The sequence below is a fragment of the Pleurodeles waltl genome, chromosome 3_1 (genome assembly GCF_031143425.1).
Source record: "Pleurodeles waltl isolate 20211129_DDA chromosome 3_1, aPleWal1.hap1.20221129, whole genome shotgun sequence".
Classification (NCBI taxonomy): domain Eukaryota; kingdom Metazoa; phylum Chordata; class Amphibia; order Caudata; family Salamandridae; genus Pleurodeles; species Pleurodeles waltl.
The window spans coordinates 270,073,720-270,101,344 of record NC_090440.1 but is presented as its reverse complement, the minus strand read 5'-3'; the positions used below and the strand labels follow the sequence as shown (position 1 = coordinate 270,101,344).

Here is a 27,625-nt window from a genome sequence, read left to right as displayed (position 1 = left end):
AACAGAGCTAGACATGTTTTAGAAGTTCATGCAACAACGCTGCCATTTGTTGTAATGCATAATGCCAGCCACCATTTGCAAGACAGTATAGGGTATTCTCTAATTGCACACAATTAGTTTCTTTTGGAACTGGGAAAACCATTAATTTGTTGTGTCAGAGTTTTGTAGGTTTTTGTAAAAGATTAATAGCAAAGATTTTCAGCGCTTAGCTTAGAAATGTTTTGTATTGATGACGGGTCATTACGATCCAGTGTTATGCATGTGATGGCTTTATTGGAGTATTTCAAATTAATTTGCTGTGGTGTTGGTTTGACAGTGTTTTGACAACTATATGACTTGATGCAGTGTTGTGCATAAGAGGGTGTAAATGTTGTGTCTAGCATGTTTGTTCTGACAAAGACAGTTTAAAGGTACATCTGGAGTAATAGTGAGTCATGGTATTAATGAGTGTAGGGGGTGTATTGGATAACCAGTAGACCGGAATATGGGACATTAAAAGTACTGGGCGTTATGAGCACTTCCTGTATTTATTATTGGCAATTTTGTGTGGCACGTTTGGAGTATGGGACGGATTTTACCACAAAAAGGGGTCATTCCTATATGTCCATTTATTGGGATTCTGTCTCACGGTAGCATAGCTAGTCAAGTGTGGAAGATACACACAAGGCAAGATGACAATTTTAGATTGATCACTAACGAGAGCGTGCCACTAGATCCAAACTTTTATTAATACTATATAATGGATCCTGCGCTAGAGGACGATGGATCGAAGAGACATAGGTTTGTGGGAATTGTGAGAACCAACAAATCAATAATAAATCAACAATATTCAATATTATAAAGCTTCAGTCAATAATCACACCAATTTAGTAACAAGAATACATACGTTTATTTCCCTATCTTAACAATGCTAAGGTCACGAAGATACCTCTTAAACACATATGATAAGCATATAGATTCAATAAAACGGCATATGTATCTCCATTTGATAAATACAGTTAAACCAATTATCTCCAAAAGAATCACACTTATTAATAATACAAAAACTGGTAATGATGGTACAGAATACATTAGTTCACCATCAAATGAATTCAAACCAGATCATAAGCAATAGATGATCATTTTCCCAACTAACCACAAATTAGCATTACATGTTGGGCTTCACATGAAAATAATTTAGAAACACAAATTTTGAAAAAACACTCGACCCAATTATGTCAATATATAAAAACTAATAATATACAACATTATAATCATTATTTGCAGTTGGTACCTGAAAAGCATGAGAGACACAATTCACATTTAATAACATACATTACCACAATAGTAGTAACAGCAAATGATCAGCTTCCACTTGAGGACACCATCAACAGTTTTTGGGCCTAATGACAGCTAATCTCAACACTTGTCAGCTCTCAAGGAACAACGAACCCACGGTCCACACATTCCCCCTCCTAATTAGTCTACACAGATTATTATACTAAAATCTAATCAACTCCTGATTGGTCAGTCTACGGCAGAGGTCTTCAAACTGGGGGGGGAGGGGCGCCAGGCTCTGGCAAAAAGAAGCACTATACAGATAACAGGGTTTTGTTTTAAGCAGAAGCATTTTATTGCATTTTTAAAATGGTAACAGTACTTAATTGGAATGTTTAAATAGGTCTAGGCATATTTAAACATTGCCATCTTTATAAAATAATTGTGAAAAATTCTGAGGCAGGCCCAATTAATTTTATTTTTCGACTGGGGGGCATGGCATTAAAAAGTCTGGAGACCACTGGTCTATGGGGTGTTTTCATTTCGGCCAATCAACAACTAATTTGATGACCTAAACTTGACAAACAGGCGCTAACTATAACCTTTTCTTTCAGTAGATACACTCTCCTTCCGTCTCGTCTGTAATTCCATTGTCTCATCCGCCTCTTGCATATCTTGTTCTCAGGAAGAAACTTTCTCTGCTACCTTTAATTCCATCCTCGAGGAAAGACCAGATATTAGTAACATTCTCAAACAATATGACATTTCAACTTATGCAACGCTCGGTTAATATATGACCTTGTAAGACATGTCACTGCGACTCACTAGGGGTAGCTGTGGATACGTCTACACAAGCTTGAAAACATTTATTATCTTGAAGCTTCGAATCATGAAAAATAACCACAGCATCTGAATATAATTTTGCTCAGCCAAGAACAGAAAAACAATAACTTTAAAAGTTTCCTTGTTTTACACATTAGTTCATCACTTGTTATTAATACGAAAACCATTATTAATCATATTAGAAAATTCATGCTCTCACAATCCCTCCTCTGATGACTATTCACGTCATCACATCACTTTTAATACATTTATTTATTTATTATCATCAGATTTAAAAGTTTATTTCATCAATTTCTGAACTTCCTCTTTTTCTCTTTTTATTTTCTTTGTAAAATTTATTCATTTCCATATCAAAATTTCGTATATTTCTTTCTAATTTTCTCTTTTTAATACATTTTATTGTTCTAAGTGTTCCCCAAATTCCAATTAAACAAAACACAATTATGGACACCCATTTTGCAATTTTCAAAATAACATTTCTTCCCACATTGCTAAACCAATTTCCAGCAGCTTCAATCCCTTTTCCAGCCTTTTCCCAAATGGTAGTTTATTTCAGTTCTTTCACATTTTTATTAGTAGTGTTAGTCACATTAGTGATTAATTATTTAACCTTTTCCGAATTAGCAGGAATGAATGAACAGCAATGATTAGAACCAATTAATTTACAAACTCTGCCCTCTTTCGCCAAAAGAATGTCTAACGCAAGACGATTCTTTTGTGCCATAGCTCTCGTAGCAGCTAATTCTGTATCTAGAAAAATTATAGCTCCGGAATATCTTGTTAACATGTTGTCCACCATCGTGGACAATTTCTGAATCTTAATCAAGTTTAGGACCACTCCTACTGATGGAATTATAGCACAAATATATTTCCCATAATGCCAGAAATTGCTTTTCCCTTGTGTTTCGTTTGTGATTTCATAAAATCAGGAATCTTACTCAAGTCTTCCAACTGATAGATTTTTGGAAAGACTACTCCCAGATAACATGTCCCATACCATCCTCTAGGAAGACGGTAATATGCATTTCTTCCACAAATATAGTAAATGCCAGGAATCAGAGGATCTTGTCCATTCATCATAAAATCCCACTTACTCTTAAACATAAAAACATGTCTACATTCACTCTTTCCAACAAAAAATCTATCATTCTCACTCCAAGGTCTTTGAATACAAAGTTTCCCTAGATGCTCAGCATCTATTGTTAGTTTACCCTGCTTAGTAATATCAGTATAAGCATAATCTATTCCAGGCTTTCTACTTAATATTCCCTTATCCATTTTTGTCTTGATTTCTCTCATTCTATCTTCTGTATTATCTAGAAAGTTATTTTCTACTGGCGTTACTAAGCAAGTCAAGTTATTTCTGTGGGCAAAGGCAGTTCCAAAGGTTAGAGTAGGCTCAAAGAAATCTCTCATAATCACTATGTTATTTTCTTTGGCTATTTTATTCAAATATTCTATGACAGGTACAAAAGATAATACCATGTCATAATTCGAATAAAAGTATTGAATGTACTCCTGATTATAGAAGAGTGTTAGCAAAAGACTACAGCTTACAGCGTAAGTCACAGGTAGACTATGATACGTAGTTCCTCCTTCTACTGAAGCTGTAATCTGTGTACATATATAACAATTAGTTATCACCTCAACATACTCTTGCAATAAGTGATAGAAAACATTAGAAGAAAGCTCTTTTTCCCCATGCAGATATTTTACATCTATTCTTAATTTCTATTTGGCCAATGATTTATTAGCCACATTTATAGAATTTATTTCCGCAGTCTGATTTACTCCATCAAACTCATAAACAGACACTCCCACGGACAACAATAAACATATCAACACACTCATTACCGATAATCCAATACCAAACACTTTACAACAACTAATCCTACACTTTTGGTCATCTGAATTACTCATTTTCTATGTTTGGAATAAAAAAAAAGAAAGAAAAGAATTGGAAAGAAAGTAAAAACACATTTTTTTTATCAAAAATCACAAAAACCCCTCCTATTTTTTTTCTTCTAGGAATTCATTCAATCTTGGACAGATCTTTTGTCAAGTTCGATATAGCAGCTCGCCTAAGTTAAGTTTTTCATTTGTCTTATTCAGTCATTTTCAATATATATATTTTTTTCTCAGCTTTAACCCAGTGGGGGTCATTCTGACCCCGGCGGTCTCAGACCGCCGGGGCCAGGGTCGGCGGGAGCACCGCCGACAGACCGGCGGTGCCCCGCAGGGCATTCTGACCGCGGCGCTTTGGCCACGGTCAGTGCAGGAAAACCGGCGGTCTCCCGCCGGTTTTCCGCTGCCCGTCAGAATCCTCCAAGGCGGCGCAGCATGCTGCGCCGCCTTGGGGATTCTGACACCCCCTACCGCCATCCTGTTCCTGGCGGTTCGCCCGCCAGGAACAGGATGGCGGTAGGGGGTGTCGCGGGGCCCCTGGGGGCCCCTGCAGTGCCCATGCCAATGGCATGGGCACTGCAGGGGCCCCCGTAAGAGGGCCCCGCTTGTATTTCACTGTCTGCATAGCAGACAGTGAAATACGCGACGGGTGCAGTAGCACCCGTCGCACCTTCCCACTCCGCCGGCTCGATTACGAGCCGGCTTCATGGTGGGTAGGTCGTTTTCCCCTGGGCTGGCGGGCAGCCTTTTGGAGGCCGCCCGCCAGCCCAGGGGAAAACTCAAAATACCCGCTGCGGTCTTCCGACCGCGGTACGGTATTTTGGCGGCTCCCGCCGGGCGCGCGGTGACCGCGCCCGGCGGGAGTCAGAATGACCCCCAGTGTCTCTTTTGTGGATCTTCACATTCCAAAGTCAGAATGTTCTAAGTCTCTGTCAAAACAATAACTCAAATATTCTTCTTGCCAATCACTTGAATTCAAAAATGCCCATTCAGATCCAGCATACCTTTTCTCACAACTCTTTTCCTCTTCGGTCGTCTTCCACTTTCACTATCTTCCCCACTCTTTTGTTCTTCACCAGGCAACTCTTTTTCCTCTGGTATTGATGGAATCACATCAACTTTTCCCTTTTCTATAGCTTTCTCTGGCCAATTGTCTCCTTTCAATGTTCCTTTTATCAGTAATCTTCTCAATATTGAATCTTCACTTGCCTTTGGACCCTCCTCTTTAAACGTTCTCGGGAGCACGGTATCACAAAGCCACGCTGCATGCGATTTGCATTGTTATCAGCCTCCATTAGTGTGTGTTGTGCGTTGTTTCTCCCGCCGCGTTGCATCGATCTTCCAGCCGTGATGCAGGTGGAGCATTGATTTCAGCAGCGAAGCCCGAGGCGCGTCGTTTCTCAGCCGCATCACGGAAGGGGGTTTGAAAATTTCCCTGCATGGCGGTCTGTGCATGGATTTTCAGTCTTAGTCTGCCAACTTCACCTTTCAAGGGCCCAGGAATTGGATAGGGCACCACTTGGCAGGGCAAGAATCTCAGCAGAGAGTCCAGGTGCTGGCAGGGGAAGTCTTTGATGGCCCTGAGCCTTCAACAATAGGAGGCAAGCTCAGTACAAATTCTTGGAGATTCTTCACAAGCAGGAATGACGTTCAGTCTTTGTCCCCTTTCACAGGCAGAAGCAGCAACTGCAGGATAGCTCCACAAAGCACAGTCACAGGCAGGGCCGCACTTCTCCTTAGCTTTTCAGCTCTTCTGCTTGGCAGAGGTTCTTCTTGATTCCAGAAGTGATATAATTTTCCGGGGTTTGGGTACTCTTCTTATACCCCTTTCTGCCTTTAAATTAGGCCTACTTCAAAGGAAAGTCTCTCTTGTTTGTGAGCTCCTGCCTTGCCCAGACTAGACCCAGACACACACCAGGGGATTGGAGACTGCATTTTTTGAGGGCAGGCACAGCCCTTTCAGGTGTGAGTGACCACACCTCCGCTCTCTCCTAGCACACATGGCTCATCAGGAAATGCAGGCTACACCCCACCCCCTTTGTGTCACTGTCTAGAGAGAATGCAGAGAGCACAACTGTCAAACTAACCCAGACAGAGAATCCACAAACAGGCAGAGTCACAGAATGGTTTAAGCAAGAAAATGAATACTTTCTAAACGCAGCGTTTTCAAACACACAATCTCAAAACCAACTTGATTAAAAAAAGTATTTTTAAATTGTGAGTTCAGAAACCCCAAACTCCACATGTCTATCTGCTCTCAAAGGGAATGTATGCTTTAATCATATTTAAAGGCAGCCCCCATGATTACCTATGAGAGAGATAGGCCTTGCAACAGCGAAAAACGAATTTGGCTCTATTTCCCTGTTAGGACATGTAAACACTTCAGTACATGTCCCACCTTTATCATGCACTGCACCCTGCCCATGGGGCTACCTTGGGCCTACCTTAGGGGTGTCTTATCTGTAAGAAAAGGGAAGGTTTAGGCCTGTCAGGTGGTTACACTTGCCAAGTCGAATTGGTAGTTTAAAACTGGACTCACAGACACTGCAGTGACAGGTCTGAGCCATGTTTACAGGGCTACTAATGTGGGTGGCACAACTAGTGCTGCAGGCCCTCTAGTAGCATTTGATTTACAGGCCCTGGCCACCTCTAGTGCACTGTACTAGGGACTTACTAGTAAATCAAATGTGCCAATCATGGATAAGCCAATCAACAATTTAATTTACACGGAGAGCATATGCACTTTTACCACTGGTTAGTAGTGGTAAAGTGCCCAGAGACCTAAAGCCAACAAAAGCAGGTCAGAAAAAATAGGAGGAAGGAGACAAAAAGATTGGAGATGGCCCTGCAAAAGGGAAAAAGTCCAACATCCACTCCTTCCTTTTCCCATTCTTCATTCCCCCTGACATTTACCCAGACTAACACTCTAGTAAAGAAAATAGCAATTTCCATCTCTGCCATAAAACATGGATTGAAATGCATATGAGGGGCTGAATTACGATACCCTTTCACAAATCAAAACCCTGTTGTTTCCAGTTTGCCATGTTATATACTGTATATAGAGCCACTATTAGAACCCAGTTACCATATGCAAAGAAACATGGTGTGAATGTTGTATTATAAATGCATATATCTGCGGTTCAGACTGATGCACACCTCTCTATATCCTTTGGGATCATGGATTGGGACCTCTAGAATCTGTCTCATACCAGGAGGGTGCAGAAAGGAAAGGGTCACCTATACACCAGCAAAAGGGTACAGGGGGGTACTTGTGCACCAGACAATCAAAATGGTAAAGAATCCCTTACGTTCTCACATTCAAATCAAAGAAGACCAGGGGAGTGAGAATACAGTGCTTTCTGGATGTCCAGGAAGACTGCCAAGGTGTTGGGTCGCTGGGAACATCATGCCATCCTATGATACTGTGCCCATTCTATGATCTTGCCATGCCATTCTGTAATGTGACATTGCATTCTGTAATGTTATCACATAGAATGTGGAAGGTGGTTGAGAGATAACAGATCTGAACTGGTAGCTGGAGGCTGCGCTGTACGACTCTTCACCAGTGGGCTTTGACAGATACTTAAACATTGTTTCCTGTCGTTTGTCGATGCTTCAGTTGGCGACCATGCTTGTGAAGTCGACAAATGGCTTTGCATTTAGCAACCCTCCTGTCCAGGTTTAGCTGCTTCCCTGAAGAGCAACCACATGAACAAGGTGGCCACGTGTATGTAAAATCATTGAAGTTTCTCTGACAAGAGAGCTTCATCATTGCCAGCTATGGGGTGCAGCTATGGAACAAATTCTTCCTGGATGCCTCCTTGCGCTAATATTATCCCAGGAAGAGTAGTGTTACCTTTGCCATGGCAAGGAAGCTGCGGAGCAGGATCTGTTGCTTCTTCACTCATTATAAGTGGCACTTTTTTGAGTCGGAGCCGGACTACTTGCCACCATTCACAAACACTGCTATAAAATCATGCATCCCCTGAAACATGATCCGTTTCCCCAGGCCTTACGTGTCTTGTAGCAAGCAGACAAGCAGACGTTAAACAGGATGAGCTGCTACGTTGTGCTAAAGTGGAGATTATAATTTAGCAAATCAGCATGTAATAATATTTAGGGACCAAGCCAATATTAACTGAGACTAATAAATTGTCAACGCTAGGCATTAAGAACAATAAATGAAGTTACGCTGGAGTTTCTTTGCATTATAGAGGCGTTCCTACATAGTTTAAAAGCCACACTGGGTGTTTAAATGTTAACATACACAGTGATCAAATGTTACAATTGATGCTGTTAAGGATGATATGAGGAACGCTGAGTTATTTAAAGTTATTGTCTTGTGTTTTTCTTCATGATAAGTATGTTATGTCTGTTGTTTATGCCCCGGCCCTGAAGCTGCCCATTCTTCGCTTTGGATCAGGCACAATGCGGCATTGACCGGATACCCTACTGGCATGATGCCACTCAGTATCTCTAAACCCAGCCCTGACTGTCGAAGAGGCTGAGCAGAAGGCTCTTCACTGCCAGTCCCTCTAGCAGCCTGCATTGAAAGGGTAGCATTTTGTTGTACTCACGTATGCTACCACACAAAGTGGGCTCTTGTTCGCCATGGTTTTCACAACCTACCACAAAGGAGGCTTGTTTTGACCAAATTTGCAATTAAATCCCAAGTCGATGACCTCACTGGGTCCTTTCAGGGCTGTAAGATTAGTTAGAAGTAAGTTGAACCTGGGCAGGCAGTTTTGCAGTACCACTGCTGGAAATCTGCCTTCAAGCCCAAACAGCCACCAGTCGGGCAAAATAAATGTGTTTCTTGTTAATAATGTGTTGGGACTGATTGATTGCCTTAGCAAATAGCACAATTTTAAACAGAACAGTCAAAAGCAATGTAATACTACACATTCTGTATTTAACAGAAACTGATAAAAAAATGTTGGTTTGCTGACAAGGGTTTAGAAAACAAGACAGCATTAAATTCATTTGCACGTCAGTGCAACAGATCGATAGAGAAGAGGGAATGATAAAGTGAGTCGAGTGGCATCTGGTGTGTACTGTTGCAGCAGAATACAATACGTCTGGTGTCAATAGGGCGAAAGTCCTTAAGATATGATGTGATCAGTTATTAAGTATGCCAGATCAGTTATTAAGTATGATAATATCTGTATGTAACATTGAGTGAAAAAATCTAAATCTGATGGTTTGTGTGCCTTAGCACAGCTATGTTTCCAAAATTGAAACAATAACATTTTCTGGTTCTCTCTTGAGAAAAGGAATGAAGTTTGAAGGCACTGAGAATTAACGCATCAAGTGGGTGGGGAAAAAAACTATTTTCACTTCGCAAACATTGGCAAAGCCAATAGGTCTGACTTTGTTGCGCATGAAACAAGACATGCACATTGGTGTTGGCATGTGTTGTCCAATTATTGTTCTTTTTGTCCCTTATTAAAATGAGGCCCAATCTGAGACACAACTGAGTTCTTTCTAGAAAACTATGGTCGTGCACGTGTCTTATGTCCTAGCATGGGTAGTACCTTGTGCATATAACAGTGATGAACAGTGCCTTGAAACCCTCATGGTGAGTAGTGCACTTTACAAATTCCTGATTGATGTAAATGGAATCGGCTGCTTTTAGACATTCTAAAATTTGACATATTATGTCATAAAGTGGTTTGCGAAGTATCACCCAGGCAAATAGGAGAAGTCGGGATCAAACATCAGTGACAACATAGCCAATAGACCTCATGACCAGAGGACAGTGGCAGACCCTCTGCTCACCAACTGCATGTGTTTTAATTGCTTCCATTACAGTTGCTGTTTGCTTTCAGAATCATAACTGATGATTGTGTTTGAAGCAATGTGTTACATTTTTCATCAATCTCTAAAGCTCTTATTTGCTCAGTTTATTTACTGTGTTTATACTTATGCTACCATGTGCCAATCTCTTTTTACATCTATTTTTAGCAAATGACAGTTTGCCTTTTCCACATTTTCCCCATCAAACCTTCATTGTTCCCATAATTTTTATTCGTTTTATTAATTTTTAATCAATTAACTGGACCATGTCTGTAAAACGTTTACACATCATTGCAATTCATCTTTTAGCTAATTATTCCTTTTCGTTTCTTTTTCAGCAATATAAGCTATTTTTTTCTGTCTCCCTCTTTTTTATTTCCCTTTTCTCTTTTTCGTTTGTATTTTCTCTCGGAACATTACTTGCTATCAGGCCATTGTTAGTACCACCCTTTACAACCGATGTCAGACTTCACATGCAGTCATTGCAGCACATGGAAAACAGGTGACAAAAGGCCCAGCAACACTGGTCACTGATTACTAACACACATGTTTGCCATTTTGAGGAGGCCTACATGGATGGACAAATTGACAGTTGGTCTCACTCAGTAACCACAAACTAACAAGATAACATGTCGAGTGAGGATACTGAAATCTGTAGAACAGGCCGGAGAAGAAAGATATGAAGACTCAACCCAGTGATATCTTTTTGTGGAGTTCTCTCTGAAAGGTGGCTCGAAAAAGGGTTCTGTAGACTTTCTGGTGTCAAGGACTTACTTAATGTTGCCACATGTACAATTAAACGTGGTCTCATGATCTTCTAAACCATACAGATACCACGTCAAACACAAACTATGCTCAAATTATCTTCTGAAAAATGCTGAGATTTCTTTAAGTGCATCTTAACCTTGAATATACCTGCACATTCATATCCATCAGAACAACATGAGAAGCAGCATCTGCTAGAGATGAATCTATGTAAGAGGTATCCTAATATGTACATAATCATCAGTCCAGTCATAAAAAACACGAAGGTTCCATTCTCTCCTCTAGACCCCTTGTGGTGGTGACAGTCAAGTTGTATTTTATTCATTGTACCTTTTTCGGTAGAAGTGCTGTCCTACAGTTCATCTCTGCTTTATGTGCCACTGTTTGTAACACCAGATAGTTTAGTTGACAGATATGTTTCTTCCTTTGAAAATCAGACATCCAACGTCAGAGCCTCCTCTTGTGTTGTGTTCTTGAATTCTGCAGGAAGCTGAAGACCTGGCATTTCAATTAACTAACCTACCATAGGACGGGCTAAGCACACACACCTGCTCTGCACCATGATACCCTTGAGGTTGACAGTGTGCTGTGCAAATACACATAGCATAACAAATGAACATGGGCATTTTAACATATGAGTAAAATACTGTGTATCAAAATTTGTGTGTGCCTTGATGGGTAGTCATCATCATCATCATCATCATATGTTCTTTATTTGGTTTTAGCAAATTAGAACCATAAAAGACATCAGCAATAAATGAAATACACCAATCACATTGTAGTAATTTCCTTAGTCTAACAAGCAGAATAAAAGTCTTATGCAGATTTTTATAAAAGGAACAAGGCATTATAAAATGCAAAGTGTCCTGTGTGGGAAACGCAGTCACATCTACATAGTAGAGAAATACAATAAAAAACTCCCCCTGGTAATAGCCAACTGATGATTAATCTTGTAGAATCTGAAGTGGGCCAATGAAAATGATGATGGCTGAGTGTATCAAAAGTTAGATAAGGCTTCATTGCTGGAGACATTTGTAAAGGAACATAGGCTCTGACAGAGAATGTTTCCATTACAATAAGAACTCTCTCTTTTGTTTTCCAGTCCATAAATGCCACCTTGGTTTGAGCAACATCACCAATAGCAATGGATTTAGGGTGGCTAAAAATTTCGGGCCATCTAACTTTGTTAAAGCATACTTTAACATAGAATATCCACGCAATTCTAGACATTTGATTAAGGGACAGGCAATCCTTCAATTTTAGGTGGTTATCTCTTTTACGGCTCAACCATATAGACAGCCAGAGTAGCAAAGGTCCCATCTGCAGGATGTCAGGCAAAAAAACCTAGCCCAATTTCCTCATGAACAAATATGAGGAGGATCATGGGGAAACAATGAAGTCTTCTTAAGAATTTGTTCCTGAAAACAGATAATTTGAAAGGTTGGAAACACTCCAAATATTGCTGCCAAAAATACTGGTGGGATCACATTTGGATTCGTAACTACCCAATGTGACCTTAATAGATTTATGCCCCAGCCTTTTAGAAAAATAAAAAACAGAGGCTATGTGCCTGGTGAGCACATTACACCTCGGAGCAGCCAAAGGGAACAAGGTCATATCATAGTGAAACAATACTCTTAAATATGGGATTATGACTATGTGGCTAAATATTTTGCGGAAAGGCCCTGTTTTTGTAAACCAAGGGCCAACCACCAGAAGATGGGATTTAGTTAAAATGTTTCTCAGGTCTAGGATATCCATAAAGTGAACAATAGACTTTAATATGCGCTCCAGCCCCAACGCTGTCCTAGAAGTGAGGGCAGCATCATCAGCATAAAGCAATGCTGGAATCCAGCACTGACCAATTCGGGCATGTCCTTATCACCATCTAAAAGTGTTTTATGTATGGGGTAAATAGAAATGGTGCCAGGATGCTGCCTTGTTGCACTCCTTATTCATGTGTAAAGCGCCCAAAATATTCCTCATTAGGGTCATATCGGACTGAAGGGCACAAGTTAGAATGAAGCTCACTCAGAAAAGTAATTATATTGATTGTAAATCCTAGATGCAATATGATATCCCAAAGTTTTTCCCCCTGAACACTATCAAAATCGGGCTTAAACCCTTAAGGGGCAAGAGGGCACCTTGCTTTTCACTGTATATTTGTTTAAAATAAGAAACAGATTCTAATAGGTGAGTCCTTCGACCGCCGCGGCATCTAGCGCTCCAGCGCTGACAGTCATAGTTGAAGCAGATAATCTTCACGCCCATTTCAAATTGTTCTATGGGGGCACATAGGTGAACCCCTCAGATGATGCAATCAGATGTGCCCGGGGTTACATCTGGGCCTGATCTGTCTGAAGTGTGCGAAGCCATTGATTCTTGGTCCGATTCTGACTGGTCCAGCTACTCAGTTATCCGTTCTTGGGCTCCCAGATCGGGACCTTTCAATGAAGCAACCGCCTCCAATGCCTTTTGTCATTCCTTTCATATCTCCATATGGGAGGGACTCATCACTTTCCGGATCTTATTCCGCATGCTTCCCCTTTGCCGTTCTGTAAGCGGGCTATTCTTCGATAGTTCTCTTTCCGTCGGAGTCTGTGCATCCATCCATTGCCAAACCTCTTCAGGTGTAGTAAAAAACTGTGTGCCCTCTTTGGGCACCACCCTGAGCTTTGCCGGAAACAACATCCCATATTGAAACCTGTTAGAAATGGGGTCTTTGGTTGGTAGTCAGGTTACCCCCTGTCCAAGCAAGGACCCTCACTCTAGTCAGGGTAAGTCACACACAATCCAAATTATCCTGTGCCCACCCTCTGGTAGCTTGGCACTGAGCAGTCAGGCTTAACTTAGCAATGTGTAAAATATTTGTGCAATAAATCATACAATAACACAATATAGCACCACAAAAATACACCACACAGTGTTTAGAAAAATATATAATATTTATCTGGATATTTGCAGGTCAAAACGATAAAAGATGCAATAAGAAAATGTAAAGATATCACTGGAAAGTGATATGAAGTATCTTAAGTCTTTTAAAAGCATACAAAGTCTCTTTCAAGCACAAAGTACCTGGTTTGAGTGAAAAATCTCTGCAAAGGGCCACAGAGGAGGAGATGCGTGGGAAATGGTGTGTGTGTTGGTTTCGCCCCTTCACACACGGACTTGCGCTGTTATTTTTCACGCGGGCAAGACGTTGCGTCGATTTCTGGCGTGCGGACGGGCCTCCTCTTCGGGTTGTGGGGTTTTCAGACGCCCCGGGGTCTGTGTCTGGACTCCTGGGCTTGTTGGCAAGCTCTGCGTCGTTCCAGTGGGCGATGCAGGCAAATTTCTCCCTCACGGCAGGGCGCTGCATCGATTTCCCCTCTGGGAGTCTGACGACGTCGTTCCAGGTCGGCTGTGCATCGATCTGGTGGGCCGTGCATCGAAGTTCCGGTCACACTGCAGGCGCCGCGTCGATCTTTTCCTTGTGAAGTCGAGTGGCGTCGTCCCGGGTCAGCATGCAGTGAATTTTTCACCGCGGCACAAGCTGTGCATCAAATTATTCGCCCCACAAGGAGTCAGGTGCAAGAGAGAAGTCTTTTTGGTCCTGAGACTTCAGAGAACAGGAGGCAAGCTCTATCCAAGCCCTTGGAGAGCACTTCTGCAGCAAAGCAAGAGAGCAGCAAGACAGCAGTCCTCTGTAGAAAGCAGTCAGGTGAGTCCTTTAGGCAGCCAGATGGTTCTTTTTGTCAGGGTGCAGGTTCTGGTTCAGATTTCTTCTGCAGGAAGTGTCTGAGGTGGTAGGGCAGAGGCCCTGTTTTATACCCAAATGTGCCTTTGAAGTGGGGGAGACTTCAAAGAGTGGCTTAGAAGTGCACCAGGTCCCCTTTCAGTTCAATCCTGTCTGCCAGGGTCCCAGTAGGGGGTGTGGCAGTCCTTTGTGTGAGAGCAGGCCCTCCACCCTCCCAGCCCAGGAAGACCCATTCAAAATGCAGATGTATTCAAGTGAGGCTGAGTACCCTGTGTTTGGGGTGTCTCTGAGTGAATGCACAAGTCTGTCAACTAAACCCAGACAGACGTGGATTGTAAGGCACAGAAAGATTTAAGTGCAGAGAAATGCTCACTTTCTAAAAGTGGCATTTCTAAAATAGTAATATCAAATCCAACTTCACCAGTCAGCAGGATTTTGTATTACCATTCTGGCCATACTAAATATGACCTTCCTACTCCTTTCAGATCAGCAGCTACCACTTCAACAATGTATGAGGGCAGCCCCAATGCTAGCCTATGAAGGGAGCAGGCCTCACAGTAGTGTAAAAATGAATTTAGGAGTTTTACACTACCAGGACATGTAAACTACACAGGTACATGTCCTGCCTTTTACCCACACAGCATCCTGCTCTAGGGGTTACCTAGGGCACACATTAGGGGTGACTTATATGTACAAAAAGGGGAGTTTTAGGCTTGGCAAGTACTTTTAAATGCAAAGTCGAAGTGACAGTGAAACTGCACACACAGGCCTTGCAATGGCAGGCCTGAGAAAAGGTAAAGGGGCTACTAAAGTGGGTGGCACAACCAGTGCTGCAGTCCCACTAGTAGCATTTAATCTACAGGCCCTGGGCACATATAGTGCACTCTACTAGGGACTTATAAGTAAATCACATAGTCCAATTTGGTGTGATCCAAGGTTACCATGTTTAAAGGGAGAGAGCATATGCACTTTAGCACTGGTTAGCACTGGTAAAGTGTGCAGAGTCTAAAAACCAGCAACAACAGTGTCCAACTAGTGGAGGGAGGCAGGCAAAAAGTTAGGGGTGACCACCCTAAGGCTGTCAGGTCTAACAAAACCCCAGTTGGCGCAGTTTTTGTTTAGCCTCTCGGAACGTGGCTCTTTGTCTCTGTACTTCACAAGAGAAGTCGGGGAATATACAAATCGTATGATTATCCAACTTGCGATCTCCTTTTTTCCTGCTTTGGCTCAGCAAGTAATCCCTGTCCCTATAATGAAGAAGCCTGGCTATTATTGGTCTTGGAGGGGGTTCCGGGGGTGGGGGGCGCGCTGGGACTCTATGTGCTCTTTCAATCGCAAAGAAAAGAGAGAGTCCATCATCTGCCACTTCCTCTTTCATCCAGCGCTCCAGGAACTCCACCAGGCCAGCCCTTTCTACGCACTCCGGTATACCGATCACCCGGATGTTCTTTCGCCGTGATCTGTTTTCTGCATCCTCAGCGCGCAGTTCCAGATCCCAGATTCATTTCTCCAACTGACGTGCAGTCTCGGATGTATCCTTAACCTCTGGCTGAAGCTCCTTAAGTTGTCTATCCTTAGTGGCTACCTATTTAGCCATTCGGCAGTGATCATCTCTAAGTACTGCGAGGTACATGGCCAGGGCATCAATTTTCCCTTCCAGGGCCTCTCGGGAGGCCGTTATGGCCCGTAGCACATCCTGAAGCGTGGGGTCCCCGCTCTTTCCTTCAGGAAATATTTTCTTTGCTGCCGGCTGGTCCGCCATCTCCGCCGTCAACGACCCGCTTCTTTGTTCCATGTCCCTCTTCCAGCCAGTCCTTCCCATATTCTGGGACTCTCTTTCTGTTTCAACACGCCATTAGGGGTACATTGCTGCCCCCCCAGGTTCTATATAGGGTGCCCAAGTGACCTGCGTTTTTCGTATAAAATGTATTGCGTCCCCAGGCTTTTACCCTGCTGTAGGGGATGGTTCTGTCGACAGATGCAGCTGCCAGCACTCTGGTCAATGTCTTTTACAACATCCGTGCGACTCCTGGGACTTCTCCCAGTCAGGATCAAAGTCTCCCGGTTATTGAGACGGTCGAGCTCCTAGGGGGACCACTCTCCTTTGCTTGCCAGGTTTCTCCTTTGATGTCCTCCCTGGGTAGGGCCCCGTCGGTTCAGTCCTCCAAATTTTGCCCTATGCACAGAGTTCTTCACAGCTCTGACAGCCTCAGGAGGTTCAGCCGGGCCCCTCACCACCGAAGCGTATATAGCGCATCCCCGCTGGGTGGTCCCACCCTCATCAGGGGTAAGGTTCAGCGCGCTCAGATCTGGGACCGGGGGTCCCCCTTATCAGACTCTCCTCGACAGGGCCCTCGATCCAGATGGGGCAGCTGTGGCTCCGCCGAGGATCCCCCTTCACGAGTCCTCAGTCACGCCGCTTCCAACCGCGCCCCATCTCACCTCACCCACTGATTTTTTTCATTTCCCACTGGCGAACACTCGGGCACAGGGCACCACCACAGGCTCCCCTCTCTAGAGGACAGGGGTTCCACCGGAGGTCGGGCAAGTCTCAGCAGTCTCCTCCGCAACCAGCAGACCATCTGCCCCGACCTCTACCTCGCAGCCACCATCTTTAGCATCTCGCTGCGCTCGGGCGCTCGGAACATCGGCTTCCCTCCTCGGGTTCCGTGCGGGTCAGCCTCAGAGCCTCCCCACACCTTCAGCCACTCTTTCGGCTGGGGTGGGTGTCCATAATCATTCAGGTTGGGCCGAGGTGGGAGATTATGATGAAGGAGCCTCACCAGGAGACTTCTTCCACCATTGGCGCCAGGCCACGCCCCCAAGAAACATCACAAGAGTTAATGTTCAAGCAGGTATTAAAGCTATGCTGATGGTCTCTAAAAAGATCATGATAGGACACATCAGGGAGGACCTTATTCCACCTAAGTTGTCACTTGGATTGAGGTCTAACATTATACTAAGCAAGAAAAACTGTGTTAGCTCTTTTGAAATTCCATATAAAAGAAGCTATTGAGGGAATATGATCAATCAGAGGAAGCCACACAATCTCTAGGTACTCTTCCTCCACTGCGTTGTAAGTCACATCTTTACCTGGAATTATGTTGTTGCAGTTTTCACAATTATGGCACAGCATGTACTGATTTTAGATGTGTGTAATTGTGTTCTTATTCTTGTTTGTTAGTATATCTTTGATGTTTTTGCCTACTTATACTCAAACAGAGGCTGTTCCTTATATATTTCTATGAAATATGGTTTATTTTGTAATAATCACCAATGTTCCATATGATGTTTTTAATACTGGGGCTGCAATTGGAGAATTTAGATATAAAAATGATTCTGCTTATTCTTTGCTGTTCATTTCAATAAATTATTTTTAGTATATGTTGTTGCACTTTCTTTTGCTGCTTGTAGTATGCCTGTTGGATATCCTCTTTCGGCTAATTCTTTGCAATTTATTTCCTCTTTCAACTTGTGTGTTTGATACTATTCTTTTAGTTCAAAGTAACTGAGAATATGGCAGACGTTTTTTTTTTAAGGAGATTTAATTAAATGCCTGCAGGTAAGTAAGTTCTTTCTGTCCGTGAGCTTATTGTAGATGTTGGTATTACCTTGGACATTCAAGTGGGTTACCTTCTCTTGCTGTATCTCAGGACAACATTTGAGTATTTCATTTACAGTGTTACGCTGTTCAGTCTTTAGCGTCAGGATTTCTCTGCTATGATTCCATCAATGAATCTGTAGAGCATTTAAAGCTCTTGAGTCTAATATGGATTATTCAAATATGTTCTTTCTCAAATTTTATTTTGAAAAGAGTTGTGTTAGCAGAAGTTGAGAAATGTCCACTGATGGCCTATTGGGTTGTAAATTAAATTAACCCATCGACACATAGTAACTGTGACACAGAGCAAAATGTAATAATTCCATGATAAATACGTTTTCAGATCTTCGACTTGACGTGTTGCTCAGAGGCACCCATTCCTCGACCTCTAGGCCTAGATTGCATGGAATAGCACTGTAGATGGATTTCACATCTATGAGACATAACGATGTTTCTTCCTTTTCATTGTTGATAAGTTATTCCAAATTCTTTCATTAAGGTTTGACAGCTGACCAATGTTCTGACTTGTATAATTGAAAGCCCTTGATATTTACATTGAATTGCTGCAGAGCATGTATCTGTGTTCTGTTTATATCAAATAACATAAAGTAAAATAACTTCAGAACAAAACGTTCAATTTTTTTTAGAAAATCTGTAGAATTCTTGATGTATGATTAGCCTCTTTGTACCAATTGTTAAGTGATGGTCAATATACTTGCCTATAGGTACATGTATAGATCCAATGCCAGATATTATTGGTCTAAAAGGTGGGTTATTTCTGTTGTTTTGTGTTTTAGGTAACATATATATTCTTGATCGCACCTTTTGTAGCACATTTCACAGACTACTACAATTTAAAGGCAGATGTGTGCTATAAAAATACCAATATCATAAGATAAAAAAGGCATCCTTTTCACCAGTGTTTTTGTTTAATTCCACAGTGAAGCCTATTGTATGCACAAAGTGAATACAAGTGTGCACTTGCACAGACCTTGCTGTGTGACGGCCAATGCCATGTGTCAAACTTTTAACACGTCTTAACTTGATAGGCAATAATGTAACCAAGTGTGCAGTTCCTTGCCAAAGTCAGGGTACCCATGGGTAATATCAATATTCCAATTTACCAATCTACCTTTTTCAGAAACCCATCCTTATACATTGATAATAGGGCTCATCGTGTCCTAAGGTAGGGGAGTGTATGTGCTGGACATACATTTCTCTCCATCCCTTCTTTAATTGCAATTGCTAATTTTAATAACAACAACACTTTTCATTGTATTTCTGCATGTTCAATTTTTTCTATTATATGAATGGGCGTACAAGTTTGAGAATAGAAAATGCTGAAGGATAAAAAAAGTAAACTTGGCTGAAGTGGTCAACCATGATATGGGGTGCAGTTGCTATAAACAAACAGCATTTTAAATTCATGCCACAACATTGATAACCATCAACATTTACTAGATAACTTTTTATGCATTTTTAAAAGTAAAAAATGTTTTATTTCCAGATTTCTTTAACTTTTTGTTTCTGTGAAAGTAGAGGACCAAGGCTGCCTACCTGAAATGTGCATGTTTATATTCTAAGGCTCATAAGTCACATATTAGCATTCTAAAGAACTCTGGGCCAGAAGTACATAATTTTTTTCTTGTCGCAAACAGACCGATTCACAGAATCGGGCTGTTTGCAACAAGAAACTAGCATTTTGATATGTACAGACCCTATTTTGCGATTCAGTTCCCTTCAAAATTGTGAGTTGCAGTGTGATGTAGGATCGTTTTGTGACCGTGAATGCGGTCACAAAACAATTGCAGTCAGCACCAATTTCAAATAGGTGCTAGCCCATTCGCAAACTGGAAGGGGTCCCAATTGGACCCCTTCCCCTTTGTGAATGGTAGCAAAATGCCTGCTCTGAAAAAATGAAAAGAAAACTTTTCATTTTTGTTTTTGAAATGCATCCCGTTTTCCTTTAAGGGGAAAAAAACTGCTTTATTTAAAAGCAGTCACAGACATGGTGGTCTGCTGTCCCCAGCAGGCCACCATCCCTGTGAGGGTGGCCATTCCCAATGGGGTGGCAAATTGTGACCTACTTCATGAAGATTTAGGAGGTAGGTAATTTGCGACCCCATTGGGAATCACAAACAGTGTCATTGACCCTGTTCTACATCAGGTTTTGCTAAGACTCGCAATTTGCAGGTCACAAAACCTAATGTTTGTACATGTGGCCCTAAGTCTTTCCGTTCCAAAGAAGTAAATCGAGCCCAACAGCATAATTCTGAACAAAAGTAAACAATTCACCAGGAAAAAGAGAACAAAAGACTAGATAAACAAAATTCCAAGCAGATTCTGAGCACTTCTAGTGGTGAAACACATACCCCAAAGCTTGCTATTGCTAGCCTGCCAGAAGGTGTAGCTCAAAGTTCACTCCTCCATCACTGGCCCTACTACATTCAGAGTCTACCCAGTACTCATTAAGGGGTAGGGACTCCTAGGGTGCAGAGGCCACTTTCTTGCAAAAGTGTTGAAATAGTCCTGACGTCAGTTCTCATTGTGAAGACTTCTTCTGCTTACTATATTTCACATTAAATTTAAGGACCCATACTCACATCACCATGGTTACTCAGAACCCCTAGCTGATCATAACACTTTGCCACACTCTCTTAAAAAAAAAGGTTTAAATAACCAATAGCTCTGAAACTGAACGATGTGGAGCGGCTTTTGACACAAATCCCAGCCAGAACCCCTGTATTCAATGCAGTGTTTGACTGCTTGTAGTTCTTAACATTCGTCCCTAGTTTGAAATATTGTTCACTTTGAACATTGTACAGAAAGTATTCACTACAAAACCATTTTGTTCTGACAAACCATGCAATTCCTCAAAAAACATACACTTGTGATAGATTTTTTAGTCACAGTACAGTCACTACCCTAAACCTCCCAGGATACCAAACACACATGCATTTTAGGAAATCAACGAAGTCTGTTCTCTTCAGGTAAATGATATTCCAATAGCTATTTATGTCAATTGAATGATATTCGATTTGAAGTAATAGAGATATGGGCTCGCTCACTTGAATAGGTAGCCAATGCATCCAGTAGCAATAGATTTAAATTAACTCAATTTGTTTTTTGCATAGTGTGTTTCTCGCACCAATAAGAGTGAAAGGAATAGTTGGGTCAGGCCTGCAATGCTGCCCTAGTTGTTCACTAAATGCATGTCCTCACCACATGATTTGTGACACTCTACCCTTCACATTTGAAGCATATTTGCTATGGGCTTTTCCATAAAGGGGCAAAAATTCAACACAGAACTGTGGTCACAAACTTAAGGTTTACATTTGCAAAATGTAGGATAGCAGTACACTGGAAAGTGGCAGAATACCCCCCAACAAATTATGCGGGGCAGGCGCGGTGAGATGAGTAGCAATGGAAATAGTGACTTTCCACCCCTTAGTCTCAAGAACAGAGAAGCGAGTCAAGCTCTTGGCCTGGAAAGTGGGTTAGAGATATTTCTTGAAATTGTGGATGAGAGCTCATTCTGAAAAACTGGAAAGGTATTGTAGCAAACATCACAGAGAAGGAGTACTTGAATATAAGTGTCCATTGCTATGGTCTACATGGGAACCAACAAGTCAGCAGAGATATTCTGATGTCTATAGAAAATTTAAGAAGTTTTTGTGATGTGGGAGGCTGAATTGATTTGATTTGATTTGATTTACATTTCTAAAGCCTGATTTCTACCCGGTGGTGTCTTGACACTTATCAGTGACCGTTGAATTAACAGGCTATGTAACTAATCATGATTAAACATTCAGGTTTTCAGTGATTTCCTGAAACTTGATATAGAAGTAGCCTCTTTCAAATCCTGAGGAAGACAGTTCCAGTTATTAAACTTCTACCTCCCGAGGAGGACATCCTGTAGGAGGGGACTATCAGATTCCTTGCAGAGCTTGAGCGCAGTGTACTGCCGGGCTGGTACCCTCTGGATTTATCCTTCAGATATGTTGGCGCTAGACCATGGAGAGCCCTGAAAGCAATACAAAAGTCCTTAAAAATAATCTGCTTCTTAATATTGAGCCAGTGTAGCCTTCTGATAGTGTGTGAGGCTGAAAGAAACCTTGGGACCTTCGTCAGTAGCCGGGCAAATGAGTTTTGCTGGATTTGTAACTTATTTAGTGACTTTCTCTGAAGATTTTGGTAAAGACCATTACAGTACTCTATTCTAGGCACAATTAGTGCAATAACAACCGTCTTTAACAGGTCAAATGGCAGAAATCGTGCATTTTCTCTGTACTGAAATATAATAGGATGCCAATTTATGCTATGCTATGAATTTGCTGTCTAAATTTTAACCTGCTGTCAATCAAGCCACCAAGGTTTCTAACCTTCTTAATTGGTGTTGGAAGAGAGCTACACTCCTCTGACCATGACGAAGGATTTCTTTTTCACAGAAACATACACACATAGTGAGAGCGTTTGAGTGAGCCAAAAAGCAAGTGTGTGTGCATCATATATGTTTTTTTCCTGCCCAAGACTGCCATTCTCAAGTGGTGGGACCAGCAGGGAAAATGTAATTGAACATGTGAGATAGCCATTGGACCTGCCAGATTGTTCAACATCTGAGAAGTGGTCCTTTTTGGTTTTCATTGATATTTTGGCCAATGCGTCTTTCATTAGAGTGACAATATGAATAACAAATAATAATCAGCATGAAATTCATTATATCAAATATACTTCCTCGTAGCCACATCATATGAAAGTAGTCCTTGGCTAAATTAGTGTAATGCACAAAAAGTATGCAAAATTGTGCACTAGTACTTGGAATGGCAGTCTGAATTCCATCTTGTGTTCATTTTGCGCTTACAAAATTCACAAAACCATATGTGATGCGAACAAGGAGCCACTTACATTCTGTCCATTTCCATCATTTCCAGAGGTGGCCCCTCCACTATGGCGGAGGAGTGTCACCCGCTGCTGAAAGCAGAAAAATAAAGTGATAATAAAAGTATTTTAGAATCACTTTATTTTTCTGCTCAGTGAGGTTGGGACGGGCTAGTGCTATGTGCACTTAGAACCCTTCCCCCGGCTGTGTTGCATAACCAGGTGGACCAAGCACAGGTTCCCACTCCCTCCCTGAGTTGCATTTCTGCCCGCTCAGGCCAATCCTGATGCTTCTCTCATGCTGGCAGCAGCATGAGAGAAGCATCGGGATTGGGAGGGCAAGGGAGGGGACGAAGACAAGAAAAATCAAGGTGGGGGGAGCGGCAGAACACCGAGGCAGCAAGTAAATTGTTTATTTTATTATTGGTTCCCCCCCCTACCCCGCAACCACGCGCTCCGTGCACTGAACCCCTTTGGAATCGCAGCTTCTACTGGTCATTTGCGTGCTCATGCAAAAGATTTCTTACTAGAAAAAATTCTGAGTTACCCAACCTAGCATAATGTGAAATGCGGAAATTAGGTAAAACTATGCTGATGTAAACAAAATTGCACATGGGCCTATATAAAAGTTGCCCAATTTTAGATTCCCTGCAGTTTTAGTATTTGTGATATTAGGCATGAACCCCTCAAGAAAGATTCCTAGCTCTTTGTGTTTTCGCCAGCATTAGCCAGGATAAATTCGGCAGATGTGCTGTCACGCACGCAAGAATCTGGTGTTGGCAGACTCCATTGTCTTCACCTTTGTCAAACATCCCCCATGAGTGATCTAAACTTGTCATTAATGATGTACGCTGATGTAAGCCACTTGGAGGTTCATCTCTGCAAAGAGAAAGAGCACATTCATGGTAAAAAGATCATGTTGCAGCCATCGGAAAATAGAACTGTAAAGAAAATCACAAGCTGTACTACAAAACTTTAAGCTAACCCTAAAGACCGTTAATATTTCTGCTTCCATTTGTAAATGTGGAAGGAAGGGATTCCAGGCTGCACCCAGTAGATGACAGCTGCATAGTATACCAAACTAAACGAATGTGAAGTTGATACTGTTGCTTTTGGCAGAAAAACGGTATTTAATGTTTTTAAGAATAAACAGATAAAGACTGGCTAACCCTATTTACATATATAATAGTATGTGCTTCTCTGTGTTGATATATTTTACATTTAAATGATCAATTGGCGACTTGGAAAATAGTCGTGCGCTCCAAAACTGAGCATTATCTGCGTTTTGAGAAGCATGAAACTTCAATGATTATTTTTACTGGCAGCAAAGACGCCTAAACGTCCATGTTGCTATAGGATGCCTTGACCACTACAGAAGAAAAGATTACATGGATTATATATTTAAAATCAACATTTAGTTAGGTAGTCTGGAATATTGTACACGTTCCAACATTTGTAGACAGAGATTTATGCCAAAATGTTAGGCCTCCGTCAGGTAGGCACAAACAAGAATAAAAGTTTTCTTTTCTCCAAAAGTTTCTAACTTCGACACCTTGATACTATGGTGAAAGGGTGGTTTTAGGCACGCGGAACTTGCTCGAGTGCTTCGGGGGAGAGCAGCAGTGCCATATCTTAGTAGAAAAGGCCATGTGTTTGATTGTTGGTTGCTGAGAAAGAACATACATTGTCTGAGACATGAGTGCCTTGTGCACAGTGATGCACAAATCTTCGAGAGCCTGGTGGATGCACCCCACCATCAGAGGAATAACTGCTGATAGAGTTGCTGCTCTTTTGCCGCTATTTTGGCATTGGTTATTACTCTGATCTTAATTAAAACTAATGATAATATCACAAATGATTTTATTACCACATCTGTCAGAGGTTTGTGAGTTTACTTTACCACCCTGCTGTAAACCAGCCCCATTTGGTTTCTGCCGATGAATGTACTCAGGAGGTTTATGAGTTTTCAGGGGCATCAAACACTGCTTCACAGCAATCAAGGAGCTGAAAGTGACAGAGCTCATCTCCGAAAAGGAGAGAGATGGCCTTATTTGGCACCTTTATTATGATTGTGTCTGTGCTGCAGTAAAGGCGCTTGGTGAATACTTACCGTTGAATAGCCACCTGTACCCGAAGGACGTTGAGGAAAAAAAGAACGTTCCTCAGAGTGTCTGTCTGAAGTTCTCTGGAATCGCAGGGGATTGCCTAGGTAAGGAAGGAGTTTGTCCATTGGTGACAAACTGGAGCAAACAGAGATAAGGGGCATTTTAATGATGACTAGGAGTGCTTTGTTGGTGATGGCCTTACTATTGGTGATAGGAAAGATACTTCATCAGACGGCATTCTGTTCTGAAAGGCAAGACGTTTGGGTAGGTCTTTGAGGGTTAGACGTTGGAAGACCGTTTCAGTATGCAGCGCAGGATTGGAGGTGCTTTGGTCAAATGGCTGGTGGACTAAAATGTTCTGTTGAATTTTGCTGATTTACCCAATTGTTTATGGCATGCCATCCATCCGTGGAGGGGCCATTTAATTGTTGAATTGGGCACTGCTGGATCTAGAAGTGTTTTTCTGCTTCCAATAGAAATCCTCTTTTTTATGCTTTCCTGGTGTTAGGCTTGACAAAGATGATGATGAGGTGTGTGTGAGTCGAGCAGTGTGCACTCATTAGTATTGTAATTTGCAGTTCAGATGAGACAAGGTCATGACTGTCTCAGTGGATCCATGGATAATGCTTCCATGATGGACGGAGTAGTTATCAGTTTTGGCTATTGCTCATGCTCATTTCTTGGGAATATCTTCTTCCTTGGAAATAGCAGTGCTTAGAGAATTACTGCTCTTTAATAGGTATGTATTCTACAAGGAGCAGGTTGCAACACTATTCTAAATAAGATCATGTATGTGATTGGAACGTCTATAATATTCCTCCTTCTGTGATTGTTACCAAGATAGATCATTTCAATTACAGGGTATCTAGATCTGAGCCATATTCTGGACTTTGATGCAAAACAAAATGGGATCTGATTACTCTGAAGGTGTAATTAGACAACTATTTAAATACATATGAACCAATAATTAGTTATTAACACCCGGAACAAAATGGTAAAAGATTTGCCTAAGAATACGTCAATCTAAATTTAGCAGAGACAGATTTGTTTTGAGCAGTCTTTTTTAAAGGCAAATTATGCATTTTAGCATGTCCGCTCAATTGCATGATGCATGTCTGGGGCTCAAAGGCTAACTTGTAGCTAGTGCATTAGCTGTAGACAGTGCGACGTCTTACAAAACAGTTGCCTTTTTCTGGTGTACAAAATGGGAAAGCTGTAGAATCAAAAGGTTTAATTATTAGGTTAAATAATTAAAAGGGAAGTCCTGCTTCTACTGTTTACGGCTCTTTAAGGAAACTAATTTTCTAAGTGATGACCTAGAAATAAAAACATATTTAATAGGCAATATGATTATTTACCTCAGTGTATTTATTTGCATTCTTAAATTTTCAAGTAAAGATTTTCTTTCTATGTTTCCTTTATGACTTTTTATGTGTAACAGCGCCATCATTAGGATTGTCTCTTTCTTTCCATAGTGAAGGTCAGTCAGAAATGTGAGCTGAATTGCCAGGCAGTGGGCTACCGGTTTTATGTCAAACAAGCTGAAAAGGTCATAGATGGGACCCCATGTGACCAGAATGGTACATCTGTATGTGTGGCAGGGCAGTGCAAGGTAAGGCATTCAAATTAATTAAAATTATTCTCGTACTCTTCTGGCCAATATGTTTTCACATTCCTTCAGCTGCCTTTTTTGGCATTTTGCACTTTTTTTTGCTTTGCCCTCTCGTGGAAGATTCATCCTGCTAGCATGATTATTATATTTTTACCAGACAATATTTTTGTTTTAAAAATTTATCAGATTCAGAAGACCAGATTTAGGGCCTGACGTGACGGATATCCCATCAGCTGTATTTCGATCCCATGATATCCTATGGGGATCGTAACACGGCAGACAGGATATCCGTCACGTTGTGACAGAGTATTCCATCCGCCAACAACCAAATCAGACCCTTAGGGGCATATTTACATGCTCCTCACACCGCCTTAGCATCATTTATTTTTACTCTAAGGTGGCAATAACCAGTCTTCCTCCCTGCACCATATTAGCAAAGTGGTGCAATGCTAGCATTGTGCCACTTTGTAACCCCTTGCGCCACATTATACCTGCACCACATATAATGTACGCAAGGGGGGAGTTCCCCCACAGGAAGGCCCACAAAATGCCACAGTGAAATCTGCAAGATTTCACTGCACCATTTGAGAGTAATTTTTTAACACCTGCACAGAGCAGGCGTTAAAGTGACACTACTGTAGTATCTTATGGGCCTCCCTGACCTTTGCTGGACTAGCGCCATTATTTTTGGCCCTAGTCCAGCAAAGCGCCGCAATAGCATCATAAATAATGATGCTATTGTGCTAACGAGTGCCATGGTGAGCTGTATTATCAATACAGCACTAACAAGGTGTCAGTGGGGGGGCTAAGGGCGACACAAGAAAACTGGAGCATTGAAGCCGATGCCCCAGTTCCTAGTAAATATGCTCCTTAGTCTTTCTTAAGGACTTTAACAATATGATGCTCTAATCTACATTTCACTTTTCTTACAAAAACAGATAGGCTTTTATCTGCAAAATATCATCCAAAGTGTGAAAACAGAACAGCTAGCTTTAGTTTAGTCTCAGGGGAACCTGGAAACAAAAAAGAGACAATAAAAGTATTGAGATGAATATGTGCAAAAATACTTAACGATTGTGCCATTTAACAATGTATGTAGTCAAGGGAACATACAGCGAATATCATCT

The 27,625-nt window shown here is 41.7% G+C and overlaps 1 protein-coding gene across 2 annotated transcripts in view; it reads left to right on the top strand.

Annotated features, from left to right (window-relative positions):
- THSD4 (thrombospondin type 1 domain containing 4) overlaps window positions 1-27,625 on the top strand; it is a 1,878,668-nt gene that overhangs the window by 958,671 nt on the left and 892,372 nt on the right. For both annotated transcript variants that reach the window (XM_069222360.1, XM_069222359.1), the window contains exon 7: window positions 26,362-26,498. In XM_069222360.1, coding sequence (XP_069078461.1) covers window positions 26,362-26,498 — 137 coding nt within the window. The remainder of the gene's footprint in view (window positions 1-26,361; window positions 26,499-27,625) is intronic.